The sequence below is a fragment of the Acanthopagrus latus genome, chromosome 20 (genome assembly GCF_904848185.1).
Source record: "Acanthopagrus latus isolate v.2019 chromosome 20, fAcaLat1.1, whole genome shotgun sequence".
NCBI lineage: Eukaryota > Metazoa > Chordata > Actinopteri > Spariformes > Sparidae > Acanthopagrus > Acanthopagrus latus.
This window is the reverse complement of record NC_051058.1, coordinates 20,615,356-20,628,420: the sequence shown is the minus strand read 5'-3', so window position 1 is coordinate 20,628,420 and position 13,065 is coordinate 20,615,356. Positions and strand designations below refer to the sequence as shown.

The 13,065-nt window shown below is 42.7% G+C and overlaps 1 protein-coding gene across 43 annotated transcripts in view; it reads left to right on the top strand.

Annotated features, from left to right (window-relative positions):
* ank3b (ankyrin 3b) overlaps positions 1–13,065 on the top strand; it is a 125,630-nt gene that overhangs the window by 39,421 nt on the left and 73,144 nt on the right. Inside the window, exon 1 of one of the 43 annotated variants that reach the window (XM_037080243.1) lies at positions 4,600–4,831. The exons of 41 other annotated variants lie outside the window; for them this stretch is intronic. In XM_037080243.1, the coding sequence (XP_036936138.1) occupies positions 4,814–4,831 (18 nt within the window). In that variant the 5' untranslated portion in view covers positions 4,600–4,813. Of the gene's footprint in view, positions 1–4,599; positions 4,832–5,665; positions 5,777–13,065 lie in introns of those variants that run through there. One more of the 43 variants, XM_037080239.1, reaches the window with a different exon arrangement.

Below are 13,065 nucleotides of genomic sequence, written 5' to 3'. Positions count from 1 at the left end.
TGAAAAATACATTAAAAAAAATGTTTTACAGATATTTACAGATTCTAAACTGAAGACGACATCATCAAAATGTCACCAAACCCCCAAAATATTCAATTTATAATCATGTAAAAACCACAAAAGCAGCAAATTGTTCACATTTGAGAAGCTGAAAACATTATTTATTGTTCTTTCTTTCTTCATGACATTTAATCAATAACCAAAATGTTTGATTGCATTTTCTAAATGAATTCATTCAGCGCTGAAAACACTACTGACCACTGTTTTGTTTTAATATGTATTTACACACAAGGTACATCAAGATGCCCAGAGTCAGAAGAAAATTAACTGAAATATATTTAATAAATCAAGTAAATAAGTGAAAAATATCATTCCAGTCTGTGAAATGTCAGGAAATAGTGACAAATATCGATCAGTGATTCACAAAACACTTTCACGTCTCGTTTAGTCCACAGAGGAATAAAGACACCAGAACATATTCACATTCAAGATGCTGAAATCAGCTAAATTTGCGAGGAAGGACGTCGACAAACGTGACTAAACATAAAGCGAATGAAACTTTAAAGTGTCTCCTCGCCTGAGAACATCTCTGTCGGACAGACAGTCATCAGTAATGTTCCTCACGACGACACAACCAGGCCCACAACCAGAATCGACACACTGGGTGTTTAAACTCTGCATCACTCTTTGTCTCTTTTATCTTTATTCTTCTGTCTGCGTGAGTTCACATTCACCACACTCTCCCTGTTGGTTCACTGTGTGCAGTCGGCCTCGGCCAGATGTTAATTTATTCATGACCAGAGCGCCGTGTCTGTCAGAGGAGATTAACCCAGCAGTGGTACAGTAGCTTCAGTCCTTCTGCTCTTTGGACCTCAGTGTGTTCGTGTCTCGTGAGCTTTAGTTGTCGTGGACACACCAGCAGACGTGATCGGTCTTTCTGATTTCCCTTTTCCTGGCTGACCAGCGTGTCTACCTTTTTAACACTTCACCACATCCAGCCTGACATCAGCACAGCATCTGTAATCCAGCAGCAGCACCACGTCACCCGCCTGTCGTCCAATGAGGGGCGAGCGGAGCAGATCTCGCTCAGCCAATCGCGAGGGAGCCCCGACGAGGGCCGGAGCCTGCAGCTGACAATGAGAAACAGTCGGGAAGGAGGGAGGGCTCTCTCTGACGCACAGCGCGAGCATCTGATGTCTGGAGTTTGGACGTCTTCAAAAGAGACTAAAAATACGTCCAGATTGTGATTCAGCTCCTCAAAACACGTTCAGACGATTCAATAAAAGATCACAGATCTGGAGTCAGTGCAGAGGAGCGAGGCAGGAGAGAGCAGCAGATGAAGAGTTGTACGCTGTGTTTTCATCCGGCCCTCAGCCGCCGTGAGAGCACTGAGACTGCAGTAGACAGGCAGCCAATCAGACGGCAGCACTCGACACACACACACACACACACACACACACACACACACACACACACACACACACTCAGGACGCTTTTATCTTCACATTCTCTGTCGATTTCATAATTTATACCAAAAACAAATGATACGAGGCTTCAGCTAAAAAAGGAAACTGACTCGTTGTTATGTAACGAGTTCTTCAGATCACTGTGTCGCATTGATACAACAGTATTGATTCTGTATTAGATATTTGTGTTGTGTACTTTTACCACTTGTCTTTACGACAAATGAGGAGGGACGTGTTTTGATTTTTTTTTTATTAGTGTTTACATTAAAAAGACGTTCATCATCTCCTGCTGCAGTGGGTGCAGTACCACAGAAAGACCACCAGGGTCCGATAGAGGACCTGAGAATTAATGAGAGTGTGTGTGTGTGTGTGTGTGTGTGTGTGTGTGTGTGTGTGTGTGTGTGTGTGTGTGTGTGTGTGTGTGTGTGTTACTCTACACTTGCCAGTGCAGCAGTCTGTTTTTGTTTTGTCCATCTCACACACACACACACACACACACACACACACACACACACACGTAGCTGATTATTACTAAAAATAATACTGTTGGCTTCAGACTCGACCTCACTTTTAATCATTCCACAGTAAGAAAACAAAAAATAGGATCAAAACAGCTATTTTGATAATTAATTGTTTGTTTCAGTAATTTTTCAAGCAAAAATGTCAAACTTTCTTTATTTTAAAGCCTCTCAGATATGATTCATTGATTATCTGAAGGTTTTTATGTAGGAACCAAGTAGGAAACAGTTATTTTGTCCGTTGATTAATCAATTTGTCAATTAGTTTTGTGTATGTAATGTCGGAAAATGGTGAAAAATGTTGATCAGTGTTTCACGAAGCACCGAGATTACGTCCTCAAATGTCTTGTTTCAGTTTACGGTCCAAGAGGAGGAAAAGAAAACAGAAAATATTCACATTTAAGAAGCCGAACCAGTTACTCAAAGGGACGAGTCATAGTTTGTTGAGTCGTTAGGCGGATTAATCAATAATGAAAAGAATGTTTATATGAGCCTCTTTCTGTAACGACCCCTGTGAGATGTGATGTCATCAGTTTAAGTAACAGTACCAGAACTCGATGTCTCACTGCGAAACGTTTTTTTTTCGGCAAACATCTTTTCAAATTCGACAAAAACAGCCGATCAGACTGATCAGATGTTCAGTGTTTGTTTGGACGCAGTCGTACGGGAATTTTTCATAAATTAAGTTTCCATGGTTATTATTTAAAACAGATCTCTAACTTCAAATAATTTGACAATAAAAGGTTTAAAGAGTTGAAGTCTTCGGACTGAAATATCTGCATCAGTTCGTAGGAGAACAGCTGGTGTTTCCACTGCAGGAACTTTCCTCAGAGAGTCAGAGGAACATCTGGAGGGTCTGAATTTAGGATCGGCAGCATTATTTTGCATCCGTGCTCAGGGGGAGGAACTTCCCAAAACCAGGACCTCTGAGGACGGGACCTGCAGCACTAAACATTCCTGAGTGGACGATTACTTGCTGAAACTCTCGGCGTAGGAACAGATTTCACCTCTTCATACGTCAGCAGACGAACGATTAAGTTCCTTTTAAAAAAAAAAAGCAGTTCCTCTGATTCACAGTTCTGTCTACATTTAAACATCTGTATCCAGACGGTCCAGATGTGTCCGAACAGACTCTCCAGGTCAACTAACCAACATGTCAGCATGTCACAGTTCTGACACCGGATGGTTTTTATTCATCCCACATCAGGCGGTGAAGCCGGTGCAGCGCTGCTAAATTTTGGAGCTTCAGTTGCCATGGTAACCCCCTTCTCTCCCTCTCTCTCTCTCTCTCTCTCTCTTTCTCTCGCTCGCCCTCCTGCCATGTCGTCCCCCCCGGTACAGATGTCATAAAACACCAAAGACAGATCACTGAACTGTGTCTGTGTGTGTGTGTGTGTGTGGGGGGGGAGTGATGTGAGTGTCATGGTCGACTCCCACCTGCACTGACAGAAGAAGACACACAGTTCTTTTTTTTTTATCTTAGAGCCGGAAAGATTGAAAAATAACCTGCGTCAGTCATCATGATAATTCATCTTACGTCTACGCATGTCGCTCTCAGCAGTCAGTGAGTGTGCGCCTGAATGCATCGTGTGCTGCAGCCGGATTGACAGACATTAAGCGATCAGGTGGAGGATTCGGTGTCGAGCTCAAGGAGACTTTCGCGGCGCTGTGTGTGGCTGTTGTCTGGATTTACTCTGTAATCTGCTGCAGTTCAAGAGGTTCTGGGCTCGGCTGCCTCCGTGCCTGATCCAGTCCAGCGTTCATACGTGTGGCTATCTGGAGGTGATAAGGAGATCTGCCTCTGTCCTTTATTTAGACTTTCCGGCAGTGTGTGGTCAAGTCCAGCGAGTGAACTCATTCTATAAACACACTAGTCATTCTCAGAGGTCACAAATCCACTCTGAGACGATCTAAAGGAGTTTTAATGAGGATTTTTTTGCACATAAACGACATTTTCAGTTTCATAGTTTTATTTTGGGTTAATACGAGACTAGGTTTACATGCTTTAACACTCAAAAATCACATCATTTATTCCCCCTCTGTCTGAAACACTCCTGTCTCTTTGAGGCCCCTCCCCCTTCCTGAATACCCAGTCTGCTCTGATTGGTCGGCTCACAACAAAGCGGCTTCGCTAAATCAACTCTTACATGTCAATCTAGCCACTACACATAAATGATACACATGTGTGTGATGTGGTGATGTCACAAAGTCACAGAGTTAAAGGCGGGACTGCTGATGAGGCAAAATCCCATTTTCAACAAGGCCTCCTCGTTAGCCGTGTACGTATTTAACACATTTAAACCGACACTCTTCACTCTACCTGGTGTTTACATGGTCTGTAAGCCAGAAGCCATCCTGCTTGAGAGTTTCAAGTAAATATTTGTCTCTGAAACCCAGTTTTTCTTTTTGTACGCCCCCGTTTTTTATTTTTTTGAACTCTCACTGTTGAGCTAATAAACTGGCCGGTGCCCGATGCAGCCTGCCTCTTTAATACCTGAAAAACCATCCAAATCCTGCTAATCTGTCTCCTGGGCTCCGGGCCTGATCTCTCTCTTTATTTTTTTGTTGTGTATGTGTGTGCGTGTTTGAGTAACCTCAGCGTGTTGCACCGGCTTCTCGATCCTACTATGTAGAAAGAAAGACCAGGAGAGGGAAACATACTGGAGGATTTTACTTCCACAGTATGGTTCATTTACATCAGGCGCTCCACAGACGGCTTCTCCTGCGAGTGGATAAGTTGGCGATCCCTGACAGGCTGGAGATTATTCTGGGTGCCGGAGCTGCTGTGTTTACTATGCGACCAGCGGCTCGGCTCAGTGGAAGCAGGAGATGGTGGATTCAGATATGGTGAGTCAGACCGAGGGATTCCCTGAACATGTTCCATGCACGCAGACACACAACAGGAGACGTAGTCGTACTTTAAACCCATGAAACTCACTTTTTCTGTCATTAAAGGATGATTTCTCAGAGCCCAGCGTCACATGTGCAGATATTTAGATTCGTCTCAAAGCATTTTAATAGAGAGAGAAGCAGTAAATCCTCATGATAAGATGCTGAAGCCAGCACGTTGTCGGCATTTTAACTTATTTTATGAAAGCTTTTGTTTCAATTTACCAAAGTGACACTAAATGACAATCTCTCATCATCTGCATCATGTTTTTGCAGCTCTATCTTTGGATTTCTTTTACAGGTAAACTCTTAGTTTGAGAAGTCATCAGTATCCACAGCTGTCAGGTGAATTTAATTGGCGTATAATCAGCACAACATCTCCCTCGAACATGCAGCGGAGTAAAAGTATAAAGTCGCGCTGACTGGAAAAGTAACTTCACACACTGGTTGCGGCGCATCTGTGGACTCTGATCCCACGTTGCTCCAGTGAGAGTCGGTTTGAGATTAACGCCGGAACTCGTCTGTCTCGCCCGTCCCTCACCCTCCCTCACCCTCCCTCACCCTCCCTCACCCCTCCTCCACGCTCTGGACTTTCTCACTGCAAGCCAGGTATTTTTAGCCGTGACATAATGCCCCTATCTCCCCCTCCCTCCCTCTATCTCTATCTCATTCACACTCTTTCACTCCCTCACCCTCTCTCTCTCTCTCTCTCTCTCTCTCTCACCCACAGTCAGTCCCTCCCCCTCTCCTCTCCTCCCCTCCCCTCCCTCACCCCCTCTCTCCCCTAGCTTCCCCGGCTATAGGGCTAGCTGCTACAGTAATTGAGTGCTCAGGTTTCACACGTTTCAGCTGCAGGGCTGAAGAAACATGGCAGTGGAGGAGGCAGCAGACTATTTGGCAGAAGTAAGTCTCTACTGTCTGTACTTTCCTGAGAGCTGACTCGCTGTAAACAGACGTCCTATCTCTCTCTCTCTCTCTCTCTCTCTCTCTCTCTCCTCACACATTAATCCTTAACAAGATTTGGAGGGGAGAGGAATTTATAGCCTGTAGGATTTGCTGATGTTGTGGTCGGTTAGCAGGTCCGGAGACGGGACATTTGTTGGATGCTGGGACGGGTCGCAGTGGCAACTCTGCTGCACCACTCTGCTGCAGTGTGTGTGTGTGTGTGTGTGTGTGTGTGTGTGTGTGTGTGTGTGTGTGTGTGTGTGTGTGTGTGTGTGTGTGTGTGATTCTGCTTGTTTAAACCTGCTGATTCTGGACATACAGTTGCTGTGTGTGTGGGCACAGTTTCATGTTGCACAGGGATGTTGCATGGGAAGCACCTGACCTTGGACAGTGGCGCATGCTCTGTGTGTGTGTTTGTGTTTTGTGGAAATGGTGAGAAGAAGTAGAAATTAATAAATCAGAGGACGAGGAGAGAGGTTGGAGGGTTTTTTTGTAGCAGTTCATCTTGTAATTAAGTCAGATCCAGTGAGTGAGGGACCTTCAGGAGCTCCTGGGACGAGTCAAAGTCTCCCTAAAGCTGGTGATATGTGATATACAGTATGCAGTATGTGCACGATCGGCCCGCTGCAGGAGCTGAGCAGCAGATCTGAGCCGGTCGAGGTGATCCAGGATCAGATCTGCGTCTAACGGTTAATTTCATTATCGATTACACTGCTGATTATATTCACGATAAGTCGAAATGTCATGAAATGTCAGTATGTATCATTTTTACTGTGCAAAACACGAAGACTCTTCGTTTACTGTCACAAATGACAAAGAAAAAAAGCAAATGCTCACATTTAAGAAGCTGGAACCAGCAAATGTCTGATAAAAATCAAATTAAATCAAGTCCAGTGATGTAAATCTAACGTACCACAAGTGTTTTTGTGAAAAGTAACCGTCAGAAAACCCAGAGACTTTCAGAAACTGGCAAGAAAAGCAGCAAATCCTCATATTTCAGCGGCTAAAACAGCAAATATTTGACTTTTTTCCTCATGAAAAATGACTGAAAACATGAACTGATTATCAAAATAGTTTGAGGATGTAAATCTAATAAATTAAATTGTTAAAAAATGAAGCTGGTGATGTGTCTGTCTAACTCTCAGGTTGCAGGGGGCAGCACCCATGTTGAAATGATGAGAGTTAGTTAATTTTCTCATTAGCTTAAAATCTGCTGATCTGCGTCATCATAAAAATGTGAATAAATGCTCAACAAAACACCAAATTAAAGTCTTTAAAATTGCCTCTTTTGTTCAACCAACTGTCACATTTAAGAAGCAAATATTTTGACATTTTTCTGTTTTACAATTATGAAAAATGATGTTATTCGCTGTCGCAGTTCCATCTGCAAAGAAAAACTGAGTAGGAGGAAATAAATCTAATGAACTGTACTGTTACAAAAAGCCGGCTGGTCACATGTCCGACTAACTCTCTCTGTGTCGTCACTGTTGTCGTGCTCTCATGCTGAAATGGTGAAAAAAAACTAGTGTAGAACTATAAAATGAAGCTCAGAGGACGATGAGAGAGTTTTTTTTGTTATCAGTTAATTTTCTTATTAACTCAAATCTACCGAGAGAGTGACCTTCATGACCAAAAATGACAAAGACAGGCAGCAAATCCTCACGTTCAAGAAGCTTTGCTTGAAAAACGACTTGAATCTTTGAATCAATCATCGAAACGGTCGGCGATTAATTTTTCTGCAGATAAAACAAAGTAGGAGGATGTAAATCTAAAGTGCTGTAGTGTTGTTTTTGCTGGATGTTGGTCAGAAAGGCCGGCCTGTGTCCTGGTCCTGGTCCTGGTCCTGGTCCTGGTCCTGGTCCTGGTCCTGGTCCTGGTCCTGGTCCTGGTCCTGGTGGTCCTGGTGGTCCTGGTGGTGCAGGGGGCAGCTCCCATGTTGGAATGTGTGTAACCGTATGAGCGTGAGGCAGCCTGCTCCGGAAAAAGAGCGACTGTAGCATTCTTTGCATATCTCATGTATAAATAAAGTCACAGCGACTGAAGCCTCCACTTCTGCTGTGACGACCACAAGACGACATTAACGTCTGAAATGACTCTGAAATGATGTTTAATAGAATTTTTGTTCATTCGGTGACCAACTAACACTTTTAAATGTCAGCCGGAGCAAAGTGCTGCGTGTCAACCGGACTTCAAGTAAATCTGAGCACGTTTTGTCCACATTTATTCAGACCTAAAATCTCTTTGCTTCTTTCTGTCGAGTCATAATGTTGGACGAGGACGATTGTTTCCATTATTCTGATTATTTTCCTGATTATTCGCCTGAATCTGTCGTCTGAAACCAGAGTTATAGTCTTTAAATTGCTTGTGTTGTGTCTTAGGTCAGAAGATATTTAGTGCTATGACTATATACCACATCGAGTCAGAACTACTGAGTGGTCAGAGTCTAAAGGATCATGTTGCACCTTGTTTTTTTAGCAAATTGATGCCATTACTTGATGCCGAATTATCAATTAGCAGTTTCTGTTTGCACTGCACACATTCCTGTACAGGCAGCGATCACTGGATCACTGTGGCGCTGAAGAAAATGTAAAAACACGATGATTTTCAGGGAAGTTTGGTGCTACGAGGAGACTCGTTGTTATGATGTGTGGTTTGAACGTGTTGTTTTTTTATTTGCCGTGAATCCTGTGGGTGTTGAAACGTGAATAAATCGTATAAAGAAAGAACTGAATGATTGTCTCAGCTCCTAACGTGGACGCAGGAGCGGTGAGATAAACAACATTGTCACTTCTGCATTCCTGTCTCACACCAGCTGATGTGGCAGCAACACGATAGTGAAGACGGAGGACGGCAGCGCTGCCTGGCATGAACATCCACACGAACAGAATGCAGTTTAATTGAGTCTAATTCTGTAGTCGAAAGGCCTCCGTGGAGTCTCTGCAGCGGCATTCCTGTGTGCACGTGTTTGTGGATGAACAGCACATCATGCATGTTTCCTGCATGACTGACGGGAAGCTTTGTTTTATTCCCTTTAACTGCTAATATCTTGTTTTCTTGTCACATTTTTTTCCTTTTTGACACAATACAAAGATGCCAAACAGTACACAGGCTTGTGAATATATGAGCCTCTGTTGTTAAAGACTGAGCTGCGGTTGAGTTGTGCGATCACGCACGCAGGAAGTGAGGCGCTGAGGTGATGATGTCATAGTAAACGGTGAACAACATTGATGTAATTTGTATTAATTTGAGTGTGCAGGATGACTTACATCTACTAGTTATTAAAAACAGTTTGCAATTATTTGTTTCGCACTGTAGTAAAGAGCGAATCTGAGCACCCAACACGCTACAGGTCAAAGCAGCCAGACTCCCTTAAGAAATCACTCAATTTTGTGAGTCGTTGAGTTAAGAGAAACTTTACAAACTGTGTGAAACAATCAATATGATGAATTCTTACATAATTGGGCCTTCTTGTTAATTCGGCATATGTTATACATTTAGTTATTTCTTTCTTTGTTAGAAACATGGTGGTTTTGTCGGCTTCATTTCATGGGTGCTGCAGCCCCCTCAGCAGCCCTGGTGCACATGTCCATGTGTTCAGTATATTAAAATATTCCAACCTCCCACCAGTCGTTAGCCCAACAGCTAATGACAGTATGTTCGCACAATTTACGATTTTGCCACGTTCCACCAGCTCTCTTAGCTTTTTTTATGTGCATTTGTGTTTTAACAATTCAAATAACAGCGATGACAAATATAAAAACAAATGACAAAGTTCTGCAGTCTGCTTGTCTGTAATGAAAATATAAAGGTTGTGACAAGTTGTGATCTGAGATGTTTATTCATTGTATTTTGTAACGTGCAGCTTTTGGTGTCGGATTCACAAAAAAACAGAGCGTCACTCAGCTGGACTTCGGTACTTTGTAGGAGCAAGATGCTTTGAACTGGAATTCTGATAATGCTCTGAGTTATGAGCGGCCGAGCCCGGTGCTCCATTTAACTTAAAAGGCTTGGCATGGTGCCTTACAACCTTTCTCAGGGTTTAGAAAACCTGCACAGCACTCTGCAGTCTCACAGGCTGCTACTTCCATCAAACAGTGGCTCAGTCATTCGCAGGAAAATCATGTTTTTGTGCATCTTTTCTGGCCATGTTTGATTCTTTTCTGTAATGTGATGACATGCAGGTCACGTGACACAGGAGTTAATATCTTAGTCATTCCTCTGCAGGATGTTTTGAAGCTTCTCCAGCAGACGTTAGTCTGTTTCACATGAAATCATAAAAAAGAGGCTTGATGATGACAGAACTTGCCTGAGAATCATCATGATTTTAGGTTTTCTTCAGTATAAAAGTCATCCAGTGATATCTGTGTGGACATAAACAGGCACACTGCAAACACAAACTGCTAACAGATTATTCGGCATACTTGTTTTTATGGTACCAGTTTGATAAAATGTGGACTCACTCACACAAATCTGTGCCAACAGTATAATTCCTCTTCACATCTGCCAAAGCCTCTAAAGTTCGAGACCTACAATCTCACAACTTAGTGCATGATGAAGAAAAATAAATAGAAGTGAGACGAAGAACAATAACAGGAACGACTTTGATAAAAGTCCATCATATCAATAGTGACGGTGGTAGTTTGTTTAATTAGACACCTTTATCTTTACTGAAGAGGCTAATAGAGTTACAGCAGCTCATGCTAAATTATTTTGCAAAGATGGGGGTGGACTGTGTGTCAGAACGGTGAGATAAGTTAAAAAAAGCAGAAACATTTGCTGGTTGCAGCTTCGTAAATTAAAGGATTTGCTGGTTTAATGAGTCGGTAGTGACGGTAAATGAGGAGTGTTTGAGTTTTGGACTGCTGGTTGGAGAAAACAGGCAATTTGAAGACACAAGACATTTTTGTGCCATTTTATAGACAAAAGGATTTGCTGTGATCAATCGATAGTGTTAATAATCATAAAGTAGCTGCAGACACAGACATGAACTCTGACAGGGAAGACTTCACTATTCATCAGGGAACTGAACTCCTGTTTTACATCACTTGATGATGCTTTGACGATGACGTAACAACGTTCAGAAACATTTACAAAGACTGAAGAACAGTAATAATGTCAATAAGTGATAATAAACGATAATCTAGAGAAGCGTTCATTCAGTAAACTTCTGCTGTCATGACGTCCGGTGAGCGCCCCACAGGCTGGGTGCTGACAGCAGAGTGTGTGTGTGTGTGTGTGTGTGTGTGATGATGAACTCAGATAAGATCCATTCACTGAGTGGGAAATGAGCTCAGCGATCAGCTTTAGCCGACAATCTGTCTACGATAACAAACCGTCACGCCGCAGCGAGCACGGCGAGACTTTCTGCATCGCGAGTTAATCCTTTAAATTACAGAAAACAAAACTCTGTGTTCATCGACAGTTTTTTAAAATCCAGTATCATGTCATCGCATGAAGCTGTTACAGCAATAAAAGCCGGGATCAATAGACGTGCTACGACTGTGGTTAGCATTTATTGTGAGCTTTCAGGAAGAGATGTTTGAGTTCTTCATGGAGACATTTTTACATTAAATGTTAATGTTCTTTATTTTGTTTTATTGGGGATGATTTTACAGCATATTTGCGTTCTTTGGAAACTTTGAGCTCTTTTTCCCTTTTAGAAATAAAAAGTAGAATTTATTAGCGGTAAATCATTGTTGAACTGGTGTGAATGTTTATGTTTATGGTGGCAAGAGTTTCTCTAGCTGTAGTGTCTGTTAAATATCACTGTGTAATAACTTTAACTTTAAGACTTAAAGAGACGAGAAAATAACATTTTTTTGTGAGTTTTTTGTTGGTATTTTCGAGGCACCGACAATAAATTTGTTGAATGACGTTAGTATACCAAACATGTACAGTAATTGACTTTTTCCTTGATAAAACAAGTTTAACAATGAACCTGAAACCAGATTACCAACAGATCTGTCCTTTAATGCGTCGTCTCTGACTGCTGATCAGCTCTAGTGTCTTTTCAGGAGAGTTGTGTGTAAATAAAAACAACTCATTTATATTTTTGCCTGTGAATGTTGAGCAGTTAGGAGTCTTTTTCTGAGCGACGTCTGAAGTGAAGCGGCAGTTTATGTGTCGCCTGAGAGGCAAAATTTGGGGCCCGAAAATAAACAAAAGTCAGAATCACACGCCCACACCTTCCTAAACATCACGTTCCCCAGTGTTTCCAGGACTTTTCCAGGCCCATTTGAATCAAATTCCATGACCCAACATGGCACAAATTGAGACACAGATCCAGGTTAATATCTTCATTTCTCATTTTTATAAACTAGCAGGTTTGAATGTTCATTCCACCGACTCCTGAGAGCTGCTCAGGGCCGCCAGCATCCCAGAAATTACTGTTTACAAACACTGTAGTGCATTTTTTTTTTTCTCAGAAGGCAGCGAAACTGGGACACACACACACAAACACACACACACACGAACACACCTACTACATGCAGCATGAACAACAGTTTTGTGTCTCAGGGGGAATCAGCAGCAGCAGCGGCAACAAAAGCAGAACAATTTGCAGTTAACCCGTCAAGACTGACGATTATCATGCTGAGCTGTGGAATTTACAACAAATACTGTGTGTGAACATGTCTATCCGTGTCTGTGTGTGTGTGTGTGTGTGTGTGTGTGTGTGAGGATTCAGGGTGTGGTTTGGTGGATGTGATGAGAGCGACAGAGCGAACGGTGACAAGCGAGCGTGGGGATGAAAAACCCGGCGAGGACAGGCGGGCAGGAGGGCAGACGGGCTCCGATTTCTTGATTGCAGTGCAGCGCCACAGCCGGCCACACCCATGTGTTCAAACTGATACTCACACAGCTTCAGCACTCTCCAATTACCCTCTGCTCCGGTGCTTATTAACCTACTGTATTCTCTCATTTACACACAAAGAGGGCAAACACAGGGGCTGGAAACAGGCCGACGCTGCAACATCGCAGACGGTATTCTCTCAGTTCTGCGTCTGAGTCGGAGCAGAATTTATGTCCAGAATTGCTGAGAGATGATGGAAATATCTACGACTGGATTATTGTTAATAATCCCCATTTATTCTACAGTGAACGGGTAGTAATGGGCCACATTTTAAAGAGGCACTGTGAAGTTTTTGGAGAAGAAATACAAACTCATAATTTGAATATTTACACTGAAACAAACTCGTTTTCCGTCACGGGATAAACGAGAATGTTCTCAGATGAATATAAGGTCCAGG